The sequence below is a fragment of the Penicillium coprophilum genome (assembly GCF_028826855.1).
Source record: "Penicillium coprophilum strain IBT 35676 chromosome Unknown utg000001l_segment0_segment0, whole genome shotgun sequence".
NCBI lineage: Eukaryota > Fungi > Ascomycota > Eurotiomycetes > Eurotiales > Aspergillaceae > Penicillium > Penicillium coprophilum.
In genome coordinates this window covers 638,653-657,281 of record NW_026622720.1, presented here as the reverse complement: position 1 = coordinate 657,281, position 18,629 = coordinate 638,653, and the positions used below count along the sequence as shown (strand labels likewise).

General features: G+C 48.7%; 7 protein-coding genes across 7 annotated transcripts; 4 read left to right on the top strand and 3 right to left on the bottom strand.

Moving 5' to 3' along the window:
• Positions 1 to 779: 779 nt before the first annotated feature.
• Positions 780 to 3,598, top strand: N7500_000232 (uncharacterized protein; the record flags this gene model as incomplete). Its single annotated transcript, XM_056671378.1, has 3 exons — positions 780 to 824; positions 876 to 2,673; positions 2,730 to 3,598. 3 exons carry the CDS (start codon positions 780 to 782, stop codon positions 3,596 to 3,598), a joined length of 2,712 nt encoding a protein of 903 aa, XP_056536951.1.
• Positions 3,599 to 5,304: 1,706 nt separating this feature from the next.
• Positions 5,305 to 7,200, top strand: N7500_000231 (GMC family oxidoreductase; the record flags this gene model as incomplete). The annotated part of the gene is made up of 3 exons (XM_056671377.1): positions 5,305 to 6,251; positions 6,307 to 6,926; positions 6,992 to 7,200. The coding sequence occupies 3 exons, from the start codon at positions 5,305 to 5,307 to the stop codon at positions 7,198 to 7,200; spliced, it is 1,776 nt and encodes a 591-aa protein (XP_056536950.1).
• A 228-nt stretch (positions 7,201 to 7,428) lies between these two features.
• N7500_000230 (Major facilitator superfamily domain general substrate transporter) lies at positions 7,429 to 9,089 on the bottom strand (the record flags this gene model as incomplete). Its single annotated transcript, XM_056671376.1, has 4 exons — positions 7,429 to 7,806; positions 7,861 to 8,623; positions 8,685 to 8,890; positions 8,949 to 9,089. The coding sequence occupies 4 exons, from the start codon at positions 9,087 to 9,089 to the stop codon at positions 7,429 to 7,431; spliced, it is 1,488 nt and encodes a 495-aa protein (XP_056536949.1).
• A 327-nt stretch (positions 9,090 to 9,416) lies between these two features.
• On the top strand, positions 9,417 to 10,757 carry N7500_000229 (metal-dependent hydrolase family protein; the record flags this gene model as incomplete). The annotated part of the gene is made up of 1 exon (XM_056671375.1): positions 9,417 to 10,757. One exon carries the CDS (start codon positions 9,417 to 9,419, stop codon positions 10,755 to 10,757), a length of 1,341 nt encoding a protein of 446 aa, XP_056536948.1.
• A 460-nt stretch (positions 10,758 to 11,217) lies between these two features.
• N7500_000228 (fungal specific transcription factor domain-containing protein) lies at positions 11,218 to 14,557 on the bottom strand (the record flags this gene model as incomplete). Its single annotated transcript, XM_056671374.1, has 7 exons — positions 11,218 to 12,172; positions 12,224 to 12,394; positions 12,443 to 13,026; positions 13,080 to 13,359; positions 13,431 to 13,504; positions 13,837 to 14,484; positions 14,549 to 14,557. 7 exons carry the CDS (start codon positions 14,555 to 14,557, stop codon positions 11,218 to 11,220), a joined length of 2,721 nt encoding a protein of 906 aa, XP_056536947.1.
• Positions 14,558 to 14,867: 310 nt separating this feature from the next.
• N7500_000227 (uncharacterized protein) lies at positions 14,868 to 15,437 on the top strand (the record flags this gene model as incomplete). The annotated part of the gene is made up of 3 exons (XM_056671373.1): positions 14,868 to 14,872; positions 14,919 to 15,251; positions 15,302 to 15,437. 3 exons carry the CDS (start codon positions 14,868 to 14,870, stop codon positions 15,435 to 15,437), a joined length of 474 nt encoding a protein of 157 aa, XP_056536946.1.
• Positions 15,438 to 16,165: 728 nt separating this feature from the next.
• Positions 16,166 to 18,552, bottom strand: N7500_000226 (uncharacterized protein; the record flags this gene model as incomplete). The annotated part of the gene is made up of 2 exons (XM_056671372.1): positions 16,166 to 17,268; positions 17,331 to 18,552. 2 exons carry the CDS (start codon positions 18,550 to 18,552, stop codon positions 16,166 to 16,168), a joined length of 2,325 nt encoding a protein of 774 aa, XP_056536945.1.
• Positions 18,553 to 18,629: the final 77 nt, after the last annotated feature.

Here is an 18,629-nt window from a genome sequence, read left to right as displayed (position 1 = left end):
TCGTGTCTTTCCGGAATGGGACTTGGGATCTGTGGAGACACGATAATATGTATACCCCTGGATTCTCTAAGGGCCGAACGATAAATTCTCTTGAGCCTTTCTTTTTTGATGTGCGACCGAGGAATCGAGACGGAGTATTTTTTTTGGAAGATGTTTTGTCTCACCTCCTTGCGCAGTTACATAATTAACATCCCTGACAACTCGTCATGATCGTCATAGCTTTAGGACCGAAGATGTGGCTGGGGTTGTGTGTGGCGGACATCTCCGTCTCAAAGGGAAAAAAACACACACATTGAAATTCATTTTTGAAAAAAAACCATGTGGACCAAGGAACAATGGGGGCTTCGAGGCGAGGATCTTTGGTTGTATCTCGACCATTGTGGGAAAAAGTCTGGATTGCCCCATTGCCGCCCATGGATTTTGCTCGCGCTAGATGTGATATTAGATTTCAATTGCAGAAAGAAAATAAGAAAATAAGAAAAAGTAAAATACATTAAGCCAAAATAGGAAGTTTATCCAAATAACACGAAAACATAATCTAAAGATGCTCCAATTACGTAGCTAGATCGCAGATCCTAGCCCCTCTCCTCCTTGTTGTCCATGGGTCACCTACTGAACTTTAAGCTTCTCTTCCTCTTTCTCTTTTTTTTTTTTCCTTATCCTTTTTCTCCCACTCCATCACTTGGGGAGACTTAATTCCCTCTTTCCCCTCGACCCTTCCCATATGAATCTGATTCGTGTTCTGGACCTTTGAATATACCATCACGAATATTATCACCATGGCTAACGATGCCGTTCACTGGCTGGCCGCCAGGGACGATGCGGTATGCCCTATCGCTCATATGGGTATCCGATTGTTTACTAACGATACGTAGAGCGACATCAAGGACACCACGCCGTCCCTGTCTGGCTTGATTACCGTCCTAGTCCCCGCCCTCATCTCCTTCGTTGTGATGGTCTTGCTTTTCATCATCCTACGTAAGAGCAATCGCAGAATGTATATGCCTCGAACATATATTGGATACCTCCGTCCCTGGCAGCGCACCCCCGACTCTCCAACCGGATCATGGGACTGGATCAAGGCCATGTACCAGCTACCCGACACCTATGTTTTGCAGCATCACTCCATGGATGCCTACCTTATGCTTCGTTTCCTCAAACTGTGCTCCGTCATCCTGTTTGTGGGCTGCTGTATCACTTTCCCCATTTTGTGGCCCGTCAATGCCACAGGTGGGAACGGAAAGGTCCAACTGAACCTTCTGAGCATTTCGAATATTCATGAGTCTCAGTACGGTCGTTATTACGCACATTGTTTCCTCGCCTGGATCTTTGTCGGGTTCATCTTCTTTATGATCACCCGCGAGCATCTGTTCTACATTAACCTGCGCCAGGCCTATCTTTTCTCTCCCGCCTACGCTAGCCGTATCTCCTCCCGCACCGTGCTGTTCACCGCCGTTACCCAGGACCTCTTGAACAAGGACAAGCTGCGCACCATGTTCGGCCGCGACAAGGTAAAGAATGTGTGGATCGCAACGGATACCAAGGAGCTCGAGGAGAAGGTCAAGGACCGTGATGCCGCTGCGATGAAGCTCGAGGGTGCCGAGACCAAGCTCATTGTGCTTGCCAACAAGGCGCGCAACAAGGCTCTGAAGAAGGGTGGCTCAGCTGAGAACCCCGAGACTGATATTGCCGCGGGCCAATTCGATGATGAGTCTGGCTCTGTCGCTGCTCGTTGGGTCGAGGCTAAAAAGCGCCCCACGCACCGCCTCAAGATGCTTATTGGCAAGAAAGTCGACACCATCAATTGGGCTCGTTCGGAGATCGAGCGCCTCTCTCCCGAAATTGAAGAATTGCAGGCCAAGCACCGTGCTGGAGAAACTAAGCTGGTCTCTTCCGTCTTTGTCGAGTTCTACCATCAAGCTGATGCCCAGTCTTCCTACCAGTCTGTGGCCCACAACCTTCCCTTGCACATGAGCCCTCGCTATATTGGCTTAGATCCCACCCAGGTTATCTGGTCCAACCTCCGTATCAAGTGGTGGGAACGCCTTGGTCGCCATACCGCCACCATTGCCTTTGTCTGTGCTATGATCATTTTCTGGGCCATCCCTACGGCAGTCGTTGGCGCCATCTCCAACATTGACTCTCTGACCAAGATTGTTCCTTTCCTGAAGTTCATCGACAGCGTTCCGTCGTGGATTAAGGGTGTCATTACTGGCCTCTTGCCCACTGTCATGATGGCTGTTCTTATGGCACTGGTACCTATCATTCTTCGCTTGATGGCCAAGTTGGGAGGTGCTCCTACTCTCGCTGCCGTTGAACTGACCGTCCAGAACTGGTTCTTCGCTTTTCAGGTTGTTCAGGTCTTCTTGGTGGTGACTGTTGCCTCGTCGGCCGCCAGTGTCGTCGATAGTATCATCAAGAACCCCACTTCGGCTGCATCGCTGCTGGCCCAGAAGATCCCCACTGCGTCCAACTTCTATATTTCCTACATTATCCTACAGGGATTGTCTTTCAGCGCCGGCGCTCTTCTCCAGATAGTTGGCCTGATCCTCAGCAAGGTCCTCGGCCGTTTGCTCGATAGCACCCCTCGTAAGATGTACACTCGTTGGTCAAGCTTGGCTGGTCTCGGATGGGGCACTGTCTACCCTGCTTTCACCTTGTTGACCGTTGTTGGTATGTGAAACCCATGATCGATTTTCTTTTCTCATGATACTAACTTTTTGTTTTAGCAATCGTCTACTCCTGCATTGCTCCGCTCGTTATGGGATTCGGTGCTATTGGTCTCTACCTGTTCTATTTCGCCTACCGCTACAACCTGTTGTACGTGTCGAACGCAACCATCGACACCCAGGGCAGGTCCTACACCCGTGGTCTGCAACAACTAACTGTCGGTTGCTACCTGTCCATGGTTTGCCTGATTGGTCTCTTCGCCATTGGCACCGGTGCCAACAGAATGGCTCTCGGTCCCCTGATCCTCATGATTATCTTCTTGATCTTTATAATCCTGTACCACCTCTCGATGAACAGCGCCATGGAGCCTCTTCTCAACTACTTGCCCAAGAACCTCGAGGCTGAGGAGGAGGGTCTGCTTGCCGCTGAGAAGGCCAACAACCTCAGCACTCTGAACGAGAAGTCTAAGACCGACGACCTCACTGCGCCCAGTGGCTCCATTTCGGCCCACCGCGACAGCGGTATCGCCAACAGTGACAATGGCCTCGGCAACGTCGACTCTGCCGAGAAGGGTCTCACCCAGACCTCGGTACCACCGCCCAAGCCGAACTTGTTCACCAAGTTCCTACGCCCAGACTTGTATCAAAACTACCACGAGATGCGCAAGTTGGTCCCCGGCGCTACAGACATTGTCACTTACCCCGCTGAGGCCGAGCGTGACGCCTACTGCCACCCGGCCATCAACTCGCAGCCCCCTCTTCTCTGGATTCCCCGTGATCCCCTTGGAGTCAGCTCCCAGGAAGTTGCGCACACGATGCGCGTCATCCCCATCACGGACGAGGACGCGTATCTTGATGAGAACTGCAAGATCAAATGGAATGAGGAGAAGGGCGAGCCTCCCATCTACGAGGAGAAGATCGCCTACTAAGCACCTGCTCCACATGCTCGATCTCGACCTCGTTCGAGTGTCAACGATATGTCTACCGGTCGAATCCGCCCTGTATATATGAATTGTATACAGACATGCCATCTCGACCCGGTTTCTTTTGGTCTACTGTGATACCCAGCCGGCTAGTCACTAGCCGGCCCCAACGCGGACATTTGTTTTCTTTGTCCATCTACGACCGGCCTGGGGCTTACGCACCTCATGGACCTCTCGCTTTTCTTTTCTATAATCTTTAAAGTAATCAATCTGTGGTTCTTGTTCACGCTTCATGTCGATAATGTTATGCTGCGAGGATTTTGGCCATGAAATTGGAAAATTTAACCATGCTTCACAACTCTTGACATGGAACATTTCTTGCATTTATTGTATCTACCCTGCAGCTTTTGGCTAGTGCTGCGAATGATATGAATGACCTTTTCTCTTTTAATCACTGTTTGGGACAGCGACCTCGAAGATGGCAATATTTTCTTTCCTAGTCCGTATGTTGCTCCAAAAAGGACTGACTTAGGCATCAGTAATGCGCCACTGATGCGTTAAAAGAATACGTGCGGAGATGAAGAGGATATAATTTCAAAATCGACCCGCAACACAGCAAAACCCGATAAAGAACATTCGGCGATAGCCCACTAAATCGCCGCATTCTCAGGCTCTCGTTGCCCTCAGCTGCGCTGCAGTAGGCTCGCCTATGACCCCGTCTAAGACTATTTTGCAATCCGACGGTATACAAGTCCATGTTCCGCTCTAATTGAGGCATAGTCATACTACAGCTTCTGCACTGACTCCACAGCCTAGTCGTATATCAAGAGACACACGCCTGACTGTGATGACTTGAACCAACTGTTTCTTGGAATCCAAGCGCTTCAACTTCATGTATACCATCGTTACTTCATGAATAGTATTTTCCACCTTCCCGGGCATGCCTTGTGTCTTTCAAGACACTATTATGTACTTTCTTTGATGTTCCGGTGTCGCAAACAGTGCAGAAACTTTTTAAGATAAGACTTCTCTTATACATACTCGGCGCATAATATTTAGGGCCCAGGTTGAACATTTTATGCGCAAAAAAGCTCAGTTCGCCATATATTTTTTCATCATATCATCATTGTACCTAAATTTCTTATACTAGTGCATCCAAGACCTGCATAAATAGACAAAAATGGTGAACAAAAACAGACCAGCAAATCTTACTCGTAGAATAGCTGCAGAAACGGAGTAGTCCGGAGTCCGATCCTCAAGTCCGATGTTCGGCATGCCGAGAATACTCATGAAACTAAGATCGGCATGCCATTACCAATTTTTCCTGACTAAAAATGAGTAAGAACCTATAGAGTAATCTTAGACTCCGCTAGAGGACCTAGGGCCAATTGTGTCGTCGCATCTCGGCCAATATAGCCCGGTATTGGCCTATCACCATGTCGGGATGGATTGGTAGGAAGTATATTCCTCTCTTCTTTTTCCTAATGGGCTCGTAGGTCGCAGGTTGAGACAAGTCTCGTCTGACAAAGTCTCCCGACATGTCCCTGAAATGAGAGTGGATCGCAATGCTTGCAAATCATACCATGAGCCCGATGTATAAATCATCCGTGTAGGCTAGAGGGAAATTGTTAGGAAAATTCAAAGAATCTGTCATAGACCCAAGGCTCCATTCATTTTCTGACGCTTCTCTCAACAACAGAGTTATATTAATTATGCGCAGCCTCATCGGTCTTGTACTGCTTCCACTAGCAGCAGCGGTTCCCCATGCCTCATACAACTCACACCATACTTACGACTACATTGTTGTCGGAGGTGGCACTAGTGGCCTCGTTGTTGCAAACAGATTATCAGAGCAAAAGAACACTACCGTCCTCGTGATCGAAGCCGGCGGCTCCGTATATAACAATCCAAATGTAACCGACACTCTCGGATATGGTAAAGCATTCGATACAGACATTGACTGGGCCTACAAAACGACAAACCAAGAATATGCTGGTGGAATCTCACAGACGGTACGAGCTGGAAAGGCACTCGGAGGAACATCGACCATCAACGGCATGGTCTACCTTCGTGCCCAGGCAGCCCAGATCGATGCGTGGGAGACTGTGGGAAACAAGGGCTGGAACTGGAAGAATATGCTCCCATACTTCAAGAAGAGCGAACAGTTGCAAGATCCGGCACATTACCCATTCTTGGATGGATCGGGAGTTGCCTTTGATCCGGCCTACCACGGCTTTACTGGGTCTTTGAAGGTCGGTTGGTCTTCAACACAGTTGAACGATGGTCTCGCCCAGAAAATGAACGCTACCTACCAGAACCTCAAGGTCCCTGTTCAGTACAATCCGGACCCCAATGGCGGAGATATGATTGGATACAGTCTGTATCCCATGACTGTTGATTCTGAGCTCAACATTCGCGAGGATGCTGCTCGTGCCTACTATTATCCTTATCATAATAGAACCAATCTTCATGTCTGGCTTCACACAAACGCCAACAGAATTACCTGGAAGGATGGCCATGATATCACCGCAAGTGGTGTCGAAGTCACCCTGTCCAACGGCACAACCACTGTAGTGACGGCTACCCGGGAAGTAATTCTCGCTGCCGGTGCACTGAAGTCGCCCGTTCTGCTCGAGCTTTCTGGTATCGGGAACCCAGAGTATGGATACCACTACACCGTCCAATATTTGACCAATGCTGACCAAAGTCACTAGCATTCTTTCGAAGTACGGAATCACCCCCAAGGTTAACCTGCCAACTGTTGGCGAAAACCTGCAGGATCAAATGAACAACGGGCTCCAGTTCGATTCAAAGACCAGCTACAACAACAAGAGTGCCGATTACGTTTCCTACCCCTCGGCAGCTCAGCTCTTCCCTAACTCTACAACAGTCGGAGTCGAGCTTCTTCGCAAGCTCCCCGCTTATGCAGCCCAGGTTGCATCCGCCAACGGTAACATCACCAAAGCCCGCGACTTATACCGCTTCTTTAAGATCCAATGGGATTTGATCTTCAAGTATGGTATCCCTGTCGCGGAAATTCTGCTAGAGCCCTCTGGAACCATGTACGACACCGAATACTGGGGATCTGTTCCGTTTTCCCGCGGTAGCGTTCACCTCTCTTCTGCAGACCCTACGGCGGCGGCTATCATTGACCCAAAGTACTTTATGCTGGACTTTGATCTACATGCTCAGGTACAGGCGGCGAGGTTTATTCGGGAGGTCTTCAAGACTAAGCCATTTGCTGATATGGCTGGTGCTGAGACCAGCCCTGGTCTTTTGACTGTGGCTGCTGATGCGGATGACAAGGACTGGGCTGATTTCATCAAGGGTAACTGTAAGTTAATTCCTTGCTTTGCTAGGAAACTCTCAGGGGGAATTCAATGGCTGACATTTAAATAGTCCGATCAAACTTCCACCCGATTAGCACAGCTGCCATGATGCCCAAGGATATTGGTGGTGTCGTCGACTCATCATTAAAGGTTTACGGAACCTCAAACGTTCGTGTTGTGGATGCTTCTGTCTTGCCGTTTCAGGTCTGTGGTCACCTCCAGAGTACCGTCTATGCGGTCGCCGAGCGTGCGGCCGATATCATCAAGGGCCGGTTGTAACGTGGCATCGTGTTCCTGATGGAGGTCGTGTCGACAATTTGCTATAAATCTGCTTACTGTGACTACGAATAATGGGCCGTTTAGACAGCTTCTATTCTGGATGATGCAAAACTTCAGTGATCAAGGATTGAAAGCATCCGAGTTAGAATTGAGCAGGTATACAGCAAATCAGTACAAATATTATACACCTCCGAGAATCCCTCTTTCCAAGCAAATATAAAAAAACGGCTACCACACATATCGAAATTGTCGGTCCTCCTTATCCGTGAGATCTGTCTGTGGCAACCCATTTTCGTCTAGTTTGATCTCTTGATCCACACCAACAACACCCGAACTGGCAGCCTGTTCATCGCGTTGCTTATTATCCCATATGCATAAGAAGCGGAATAAGATCACCACCACGAAAAGTAGGCACCATGTCACAATAGATGTGATCACACCCTCTGTGTAACGAGGGCTGTGAGTCCATAGTTGAGGCGAGGCAATGCAGGCAGCACAGTAGCCGATGAAGAACATGCCGTTCACAACAGCGCGCTTCGTATTTCCCTTGAAGTTTGATGCCGCAAGGGAGAGAAGTGGTGTCATGGAGGCGGTAATGCATGAAGACTGCAAAAGGCGGGTTAATCACAGAAGAGTATAGCAGTCGATAGAGATACATACTAGCCACGAGGCAACAATAAGACCCCATTGAGCGGTCACGTCTAACTTCATTAAGAAGACGGTCCCAATTAGAGGCGGGATAATAAGAACAAGAACGACCAGCGTTCGCTGATTAGGGAAGATGAATACTAGACCAGCACCGATCCACAGTAAAGCAACCTGCACAGCTCCCGATGGAGCCGTATATAGCATGGTCTCAAGGTTGGTATAGCCAATTGACTTGATCACAAGGGATGCAAAAGTCAGAACTGGCGACTGCATGCATACCAAGACACCGAACCAAAAGACAACCCACGCCTTGGGATCCATAAGTGTCTCTTTGAGCTGGGCAACAGAAAAAAAGACCTTGTCACCACCATCTCGGTCTTGTGCCATGCGTAGCGACAGGACCTCTCTTTCGCGGGCATTCAAGAACCATGCATCTTTGGGTCCGTTTGGCATGAGCAAAAAGAACGCCACACCGGCGGCAGAAGTTATTGCACCGCAGATGATAAATAACACGCGCCAGGGGGCAATCGGAAGTGAGGTGTTCTTGCCAATACCATACATCAGGAAGCAACCGAGAACTTGCGCCAGACCATTCATGGAAATCCATAAGGCTGTGCGAACATTGTGCTCTTTCTTTCGGTACCAAATACTGGTGATTGTCACAAAGGCAGGCGACACAGCGCCCTCGCTAAAGCCGAGAAGGAAGCGCACCGTAGCGAATCCAGCGAAATTGTTTGGGGCTGCGAGGCACATGCACATCATTCCCCAGACAATTCTGAATTGGTTGTTAGCGCACCTTGGAAGGAAAGATCATAGCACCGTAAGAGTAAACGCACACTGTTGCGCCGACGAACTTGGTCAATGGGAGTCGGCTCATGAGATAGATGAATGGATACTCGGCGACCAATTGGCCAACATAGAAAATTGAGCTCGACCATGAATACTGCGAGCTGGTCATGTTGAGGTCTTCGATGAGACCGAAGACACCAGCATAGCTGAGACTCTGCTTGTCAAGATATTGCAAGAAAAAGACAAAACACATCTAAAAGTATGCATCATTAGCCTAAAGAAGAACCCGGGAGATAGCTTGAACCCCTTACAAAGGGCAAGATGACCAAGTCAATTTTGCGTAGGACAGCCTTCTCTTCCTCCTCAGTGTAATTTCCACGAAGCTCGAGCATTTCGCCGCTCGTTTGATCGGCATCATCGCTGCTCGCAGCACGCTTCTCTAAGTTGTCCATCAATGCGGGTGAACTAAACGCCCCTTGATATACAAACGAGTTTTCTTTTCTTATTTGGGCAAGCTCAGACTTGTGGCCCCAAAGAAACAGCAAAGACAAAAGCGAGGTTCAATTCTTCAAGGAAAGCTGATATGCCCCGGATTTCCCACCGGCTATATATAAAAGGAGGCTTATCAAGTTGATATGCGGAGAAGTGCATCGGCCCGATGGCGTCGGGAATCTGTCGACCAATTTGCCGACCCTGGGACTTCCTCCTTTCTGCTTTCTGATTTGAAGTATTTAAACCTCTGACTATCTTGATTTACTTCATATCTCCTATATTTCGCTATGTCACAAACACTCCCCGGCTCAGACATCAAGCCATGGACTCGCCCCGCACCGCAGGGATATAAGTTCACCAACGCCAACATCGTCGATGTTGAAGCAGGCACAATCAAAGAAAACATAACCCTCATTACCACCGACGGCAAAATCACATATATTGGCCCAGAATCATCCATTCCAGCCTCACCAACCAATCTCGAAACGGTAGATTGCCAGGGCAAATACATTTGCCCCGGTCTGTTCGATGCCCACGTACATCTTTGCGCAGTCCCAGGGTTCAGCGATTTATCCAAAGCCTTTGGAAACCCAAATGATGTTCATCTCTTGCGACAGCCCTACACTGCCTCGCAGATGCTGCATCGCGGCTTCACCAGCATCCGCGACTGTGGCGGTGCCCAGCTCGCCCTGAAAGAGGCAATCGAAGACGGTGTCTTCCCTGGCCCGCGTGTATTTATCGCAGGCCATGCCCTCTCGCAATTTGGTGGACATGGCGACCTGCGCGGCCCGCATGAGGCTACGCAATGCTGCGGCGGTACCCATAGCAATAATCACCTGGGCCGCATGTGCAATGGCGTTTCAGAGTGCATGGCTGCCGTCCGTGAGGAGATTCGCTGTGGCGCGGACTTTATCAAGATTATGGGCTCCGGTGGTGTGGCTTCCCCAACAGATAAGTTGGAGCATCTCCAATTCACAGCGGCGGAAATTCAAGCTATGGTGGAATGTGCTGATAATGCCGGGACTTTTGTCACGGCACATGCGTATACCGTTAAGGCTATCCGGCATTGTATCGATAATGGTGTCCGTGGTATTGAGCATGGGAACTTCGTGGATCCACCCACTGCCAAGCTGATGGCTGAGAAGGGGGTCTACTTGACACCTACACTTATCGCATATGCGCAAATGGCTTCCGAGCGGTGGAAGAACTACCTGCCCATTGAATCACAGACCAAGAATTCAATCGTGTTAAAGTCAGGTCTTGAGGCTTTGAAGGTTGCTTCGGAGGCTGGTGTGACTATGTGTTACGGCTCTGATTTGCTGGGTCCATTGGGTTCTGCGCAGACTCACGAATTCGCACTGCGGGCGCAGGTTTTGTCGTCACTCGAGATCTTACGTAGTGCAACTGTTAATCCGGCGAAGATGATGGGATGCGCGGATGAGCTGGGTCAAATCAAGGAAGGTTTCCATGCTGACGTTGTGATTCTGAATAAGAATCCGCTTGAGGATGTTACTGTCTTTGATAGGCCTGATGAATGTGTGCTTGGTGTGATGAAGGATGGTCGTGTCTATAAAAGTAGATGGGATGCGTTGCTAGAGGATGGTCAGATACCTGTGAGAGTACAATGATTATGTTGTCGCGCACTACAGATGGGATATCATCCGCTCGATAGCTCAAGTCACTCATATCAACATGAACGAGAAAACGAAAAAAATGAAAGCCGCAGCAATTTTCTTGCCCAGAGAGATAAAGCAACATATATGCAACAGAAAATGAAGACAATTCCTAGCCACCTAGTGCATACATGCCAAGGACGACGCACAAAGCATGCCCTGTGTGTACCTAAGTGTAGCCAGGGGCCGAGCCAGTTGATCTTTTGTTGGCTCCGTCTCAGATACTTCAAGCTAACCAGGTAGGAACTTAATAACAGCAAGAACAGGGGGGTGGGCGTGGGTAAAAGTTGGATGAAGAAATTGCACAATCTCTTTGAGACGGTAGTAGTTGCTGTAGAAATCAGAAACAAGTCTGGATGGTAAAAGTTGTCTCAAGTACATTGAGGGAACTCTTCCTAGATACTGCGCTGGATAATCATGTAAGTTCCGAGAAGTCCAGGACATCAAGCCCAGTCAAACCCATGAGAAAAGTCGGATCATCACTCTGGAGCCCCGACAGAAAGTCGTACTCTACAGACTGGAAGTCCCGCAGCATCGTTGATCCATGTGCTAGACTTTGTGGGATTGAGCTTTCCGAGATGTAATGTTCACCAGCAGTACTCCAGTCGGACGTATTCTCATTTGACTGTAGGTGTAGTGGAGTATGTGAAAATGGCACACCAGACTCTATCTCATGGAGTGCTCTTTGCTCCAGTGTCTGCGAGCCTTCCAGTCTAGTAAGCCATTCGGCCCATTGGTTGTAATCAGATGCTGAAGCCGAAGCTTGTACATCCTGCGTTTCGCGGGCTGCAGAGGACACTTGATGGAGTTTCTGGGCGGCCTCATTTGTTATCGACTGTACAGCTTCGACAAACTTCACTCCCAGTCTCGCTGTCATGTTCCCAGCCGCCATTTTCCGAAGGCAATCTAGACCAAATTTCACTCGAGCATTGTATCCTGAATCGCGTTCCGTAATTCCAGCCACTAGTGTCACGATCGTCGCAATACTGCATCCCTGAAAGTCCGTGAAGGAGAAGCGAGTGATGTTGCGGGTCTGTGTCAGATTCTCGAATAGCAGGAGAAGTTTTCTGCCTGCCTTTGCACAAGATCGAGATTGTCTCATAGTAGTTTCACTTGGATTGGAAGAGCGCGATGCAGGAAACATATGACAGCGAAGGCTCGTTCGGGCAACGGTTACGAGGGCGACTTTGCCCATGGTTATCCACGCATAATAATAATTCAAATAGAGATGGAAAATCGTGCGATACCGTGAGTCTTTTGGGTCCATGTTATCAAGCTTGAAGTCTGGTGGTAAGGACTTCTTCCACTGTCGAAGTTCAGAAGCCAGATTTTCGACTTCTGACTGCTGCTCTGCTTCGGTGACAGCCCCACTATAATGATATTTGAGCTGGTGTTGTTCTATGGGACTCGACACAACATACCAGGGCTCGGCAATTCGATCAAGAATCTTGATCAGGCGAGTGTACGCCATCTGGAATTGAATATTATTGTATCTTTGCAGGCGATCCAGCGCTGGGAGAGGCGATGGATGTGGCACTTTGACTACATTGGCACTGATAGAACGAGGCCTGCTTAGTTTGACAGTGGTGCACCTGACATTAGTTAGCGAGGCTGGTCTTGACGATGTTCCTGTCACCAACCTTTCGAGGGAATATATGGACCACCATAACCGGCAACGGACTTCCCTTTCCCGGTCATCAACCGCTTGATCCTCTGGGTTGAGATGGAGATCAAATGCCAACGCCTTGCGTAAAGCCAAGCCCATATAAACATAGGATGATCCAATGGCACTTGCTGGCATTAGGTAGACGCCCAACAAAAAAGGCGCTTGAATGGATCGGAGGCAGGGTCGGTCAATCAGATCGGGAATTAGCGTTTTGGCATGAGTATAGAAAATTTGTCCTAAATCATCATTATTCCGTTGCAGACTGACTGCAAATTCATCTGGCCTTTCTAGTGGCGTCCATTGACTGCCTAGGGCGAATGTTGCCAACACAAGACAGACAAAGCTCAAATCAGATCTCAACGGTGAGGTGGTGTCTATGTAAAACTGATCAATCTCGGACAATACTTGGTCCTGGTCAAAGTAGAAAAATGTATCTGTTGCATGTTTAATGAATACCGACAGCAAAAAGTTGGCGATGGGGCGTGGGGGAAATGCGTCAATTGCTGCATGCAAACGCGCCAGCTCAGATGGATGAAGTGCCTTTGGACGCGTCATATGCTTGCATTCATTAGTTAAGTTGAGCTGAGAATCAAAATACGGATATGGCTCACGGCTTGCATGGCGACCATGTCCCTTTCTTCGGGAGCAGCATCTGGATCTAGCGAGAACGCTTCCCTCAGGCGGGAGAGGATATTTGGCCATGGGACCCTTTTGGATTGACCTGCAACAACATGTTCGGCGAGCCTTTGGGACAAGACTGATGCCGGAGAAAGTGGATCATTATGATTCACATCGCCTTGCAGTAATTGCACTTGGCTGTTGCTTGCAGTGACCACTCCAAGTTCGGTGAGCTCACTAGACGCAGTGTCCTGAATAGAAGCCGATCGCTCCCTAAATTCATGTAAGCAAGATATTTTCTCGAAAATGAAATTACTACCTTCCAAACTTGCAGACTAAATCACTCGCAAAACACCGTTGACATCTTCCCGGGGTCGTCTCCACACACTTGCTCTTCCTGGTCTTGCAGCGATCGCACCTGGGCCTAGTTAGTGGATATGCCTGAGGTCAGATGAAAACCCTACGCTCTAGGTGCCCTTTTGCGATTTTCATCGGCAACTCGTCTTCTTTTTCGTCTCAAAGAGTTCATCATAGCTTTGTTGCAGCCATCCGATGGAAGAGTGGAGGAGTAGGAGACGGACAATTTCCCGCAACTCGGCAATTTGGCCTTATCTATCGCCCACAATATCCGAAATCAAAGAGAGGGAAATGATACAAGTGATTTTACGAATAATGATAGACATTTGATATCAGATCTCCTATCAATTCATGCTTCAATAGTTTGTATGTTGGGATCGTTCAGCTCCTAACCGAGTAGGGGTATGGCGCATTGTCATCCCTCTGAATTCCACTAATCCCCATGAAGTCTTGATACCATAGCCATAGTGTATCCTGTTGTTCTTGATTCAAGACAAAGAATTGCCTACGCAGTTGAATCTCAGCCGAGCTTCGTAATCTTAACAATCGCAGTTCTTCATCTCGGTTTTCCCGCATCAATCGTTGGATGGACGGTAGTCCGAAAAAGATATCGGCGATGTTCGCCTCCACTCCACGTACGCGGGCGAGTGCACGGTGGAAGTTTTCAATGTCAAAAAGCAAAACCTGGAGGTCCTTGATAGGGGTGGGAACATGGGACAGATCCGGAGGGATGGTGATTTCGAGGTAGAAATGAAGATCTTCCCCATAGTACTGCATCAAGCCATGTTGGTGTTCAGAAGAGAGAGCTGCGAATGTCGTTTGGGCTTTCTGTACGGCCTGTGTAGCGTTCTCTTCCTGGTCCTGTGCAAACCGAGCCACCTTTTCAACAGCTCTCTGGATCTCCGGGTGTTGGGTGCTGAGATTTGGGAAGGAATCCAGAAAGCGAAAAGTGGTCAGACAGCAATTTGCAGAATGGACAGCGGCTTTCAGTTCATCAAGAGCCTGGCGGAGCTCTGGAGCCAAGCATCGCTCATCAGTTGACTGAAGGAAAAGTGTGAGTGCGATGGTCTCAATCCTACTTCAGTACTCAGGCAAAGGTACTCACTTCAGTCATCTTTGTGAACACCCGGAAGATGGTTCTGAGTAAGGGGAAGGAAGGCAAAGTGCTCAAGCACTAGACATTGAGACAGTCTTGAGAAGATAGAAAACCATCTTAAAACGGTCCAAAACGTAAAACATCGTCTCAGGTGATTCCAGAGAAGGGCTGTTATTTTACCCTGAGACCATTGGAAGTAGAAAGATATTTTCATCAGAGCCGTTACCTGCATATACCCGACTTCCAAGGGTTGCGGCTGCCTAAGTTCAACCTAAGAGCTCTTCTCAACTTCTCAACTTCTCATCCTCTTCTCTCAACGTCTTCAGCTATGGGGTTAGTTTAATCATATCCAAAATGTAATTCACTAACAAGAAAATAGTTACACGCATTACTACGCTATCGTTGGCTGGGATACACCTGAATGGCAGAAGGCCTGGGCCCAGATTATCCAAGATGTCCCTAACATCATCAAAGAAGCTCGTGTCCCTCTCACGGGACCGACGGAAGATATGGACAAAATTACACCGGTGATCACGGACTCCGAGAAGGGTATACACCTGAATGGGATTCGAGGAAACGCCCATGAAGACTTCAGACTTTGCAAGCCGGGTGCATGGACTTTCTGCAAGACTGCTCGAAAGCCGTACGATGTGGTCGTTTCATCCATCCTTCTCAGGATTTGGATGTTAGCACCCAAGAACCTTGAGCTTGGGTATGGTAAATATTCCATCTGTCCAGAGAGTTGATTCTAACGATATATAGCTCGGATGGTGGTTATGAAGACTGGGATGAAGCACGTGACCTCTGTGCCACCTTGTGGCCTGAGGAGCCCACCGAAGGCCTATGGGCGCAGCATGACGAGGAAAATGGCGTTGCGGCCAACAATGGAAGCGAATAGGTTAATTAAAGGCGCGGGTTTGTCTTTCTTTGGGGGCTATTGAGTCCAGGTCTGTTTTACTGGGTGCCAATGTCACTCAGAATAGCTTGATACTGTGCACGCATGAGATCGTGAACTTCTTGCTTTATCCTTATTTCAATCTTCTATTCAAAGCCTTTCGACAGGTAGAATCTAAGGTTGCGGATGACTTCCCTCAGATCAGCCTCGCTTCCTCCTGCTATCGCGCACTGCCGACACCGCACGGCTACTTGCATGTGTAGAGGCCAAAGCCCCGTGTAATAGCTTATATTCGGATGCTGTGGCCGATATTCAACCCCCCGGAAAGTTCATTTGAGACCGCAAAAAGGCGAGGCGCCGATCTGGCTATTCTAGGTGTAACAAAATACGTGTGGACATTGACGAAGTTATGACTAAATGAAGACTAAGTCAAAGGAAAAACACGTCTCTAGTGATTATGGAAGAGAGAAGGGAGTGTGTTTAGCAAAGGAAGCTGGCTCCGACAACCGAAGGAGCAGACCTCAGGCAGCCAGGCAGTCACGTATTGCAGTAGCGCGGTCCGAGACGGCTGATATCAGGGATTAATGAGGACTACAAAAGATAAGAGAGACGGAGATGAGTAGCTGGAGTTGTTGAATTCAATCACAAGCGACAAGACCATGGCAGTTTCGAGGTTTTGAAGAACTCAGTATGCAATGCCCGTCTCGATGCTACTACAACAGTCCAATCGGTCAACCAACAACCCATTCAAGTTTTTGATGGTCATCCCAGGTGACTGGCACCAGATAGCCTTCTTGTGGTTGTTTGCCAACGCCTCTGATAGACATGAATGACCCCACGCTGGTAAGTTGTACATAATGAACTCCATCCTCGGTCGTGCGCAATGACACCACCGCGCACGTTCTATTTGATCCAGGTCGAGAATCCTCCTCAACTTCCATCGCAATGATCCCGTAAGTCCCATTCGGCTCGAAAATACAGGGGGTTTCAGTATTCAGGAGGCAGACACCTTTCAGTTTGGGGTCTTCAATATGGTGCTCTTTGATCCACTCCTCCCAAGCCATTTGCGCATGGTTGGGGTCGACGGAAAACAGGTTGAGATCAAACATTATACGGGATGGGAACAGCCATGACGTTTGGGATGTGATATGAAGTCCTCGAGGTGTAATCTTCCCGGCTTCGCCCGAGAGAAAGCGGATCTCTTCGTTATATTCACACTTTTTCATCGCCCAGCGCATTCCGTCTTCTTCAAACCGTGGCCCGTGCAGAAACAGCACGCCTTGGGGAAACTCGTTGAGCAGGCTGTAGAGCTTCCGCATTCGTTCATCGGATCCTTTAACCTCAAGAACTGGCTTCAAGTCCAGATTCAAAATACCCGCCAGAATGATTGGGCGATCGGCTGTCTTACTGGTAGCTCGGGTGGCTACATTAAACCAGTTCGATATGAGTAGTCGACTCTGGGAGAAAGAGTCGCCTTTGTCGAAAGCAGAACCAACAAAATCGACAAAACGTTCGAATTTGGATGTGGACTCAACAGTCTGTTGAAAGAATGAGCGCCAAGCACCGATGGCGAAGGTCACAATCCTCTCCTGCATGATAGGGAGTTTGCCTCCGTCAAGTTTGGTCAGGAGCTCGTCAGCAATAGTGGAAATGTTGACTGCTTTTTCAGAGAATAGCACGTACAGCCGGCTCTTAGCGGCCAGTCCTTCTTGAAGCGTCCATAGTCGGCGAATCCAGCCCGAACAGTACAATACCCTCAGCAGAAGCTCTAGGTGACTTGCAGAGCTCGCGTTCACGTTCCTCATCTCCGAGTCAAGGATCATCGTCCGGTAAGCTATAATTAAGTTAAGCTGACGTTCAAGGACGTTTAGTAGTCTTTAAATAGCTCGCACTGACCATCTATGTATACTTCACGAATGCGCTGAATTGCCAGGCTCCGAACATCAGGCTGATGTGGAATGCACAAGGTATCAATCCACACCAAGACTGAATCATCTCTGCGAAGAGCTTTGTTACTCACGAAATGAGCAAGTCGAGCCGTGCTAGTGTGAAATGATCCAAATGGACCATTATCATAGCGAGGAACATATTCATCGCCGGTGAGAACGGATTTTGCCTGTCCATAAAGGACCCTCAATTGGCAGTGTGGGAGACTATTACCCTCGGTGTTACCCAGCCCATCGGACCACACATGCGAAATTGCCAGGTATTGCTTGTCGATACGCTTTCTCACAATCTCAATCTTGAAATTCTCGTTGCCGAGATCATCCTCGCCGTTAGGCGTGATCATCAAAAGGGGGACCCCTCCATCCTGGAGAATTGTATGCAGCTGCTCGACATTTGCCTGAAGGTGCGAACAAGTACAATCTTCTTGCACGTGCCGAGTGACATAGTCGCTCTCGTCGATGTTGTTTGCCACACATCGGGTCTTCTTGCAGTGCCTATGCGACTTGATATTCCAGTCGGGCTTGATACGCATTAATTGAAGCAGATAAATAGGAGTGTCCACACCACCACCAGTCCAGCGACACTTCTCTGCCTCCAAGGGGCACCATCCCTCTCGAATCATTTGTTGAGTTTCAGATCCGACGCTTAGCAACCAATGCTTAACATTAGATGTCTTAGTCTGAGGACCGTCTCGCTTGACTGCAAGATTCCAGAGAACGTAGCAAATCAGCCGAATGGCCACCGCCATCTCCCCCCGCACACAAGTCTTGGAGTATATGGTGAGGTTATTGCAGACTTTCTCAACAATCTCAACCGCCCGCTTGCCAAGTTTTCTCTTCTTCCATTCCTTGGCGTTGCCGACATATTTATCAAGATGCTTCGTCGTCAGGTACTGACAAGAATCTTCTTCCCTGCGCAGAAGAAAATCGGACTGGTTGAGCTGGTCCCCAAAGACATAGTGGAGCATGCCGAAGTAGAGCCAGCACTCTATTTCGGAGTAGAACTTTGACGGTACTAAGATGTCAGGCCAGTACCTTTCGAAGCCTGTTTCTAGTCTCCAGCCACCGCGAATTGGGAATTGGTCCCAGTCGCTGCCATCATATAGCGAGCCGTTATACTCGACTAAATAAGGCATTGGGGGCTCCTCGGGAAAGAATAAATGTTCCGCCATTGTGAAGGGATTTTGAGAGTTGCACCTTTTTTTTTTCTCTCTCGGTCAAATAATGAAGCCCCGCGTCAGCATATAAA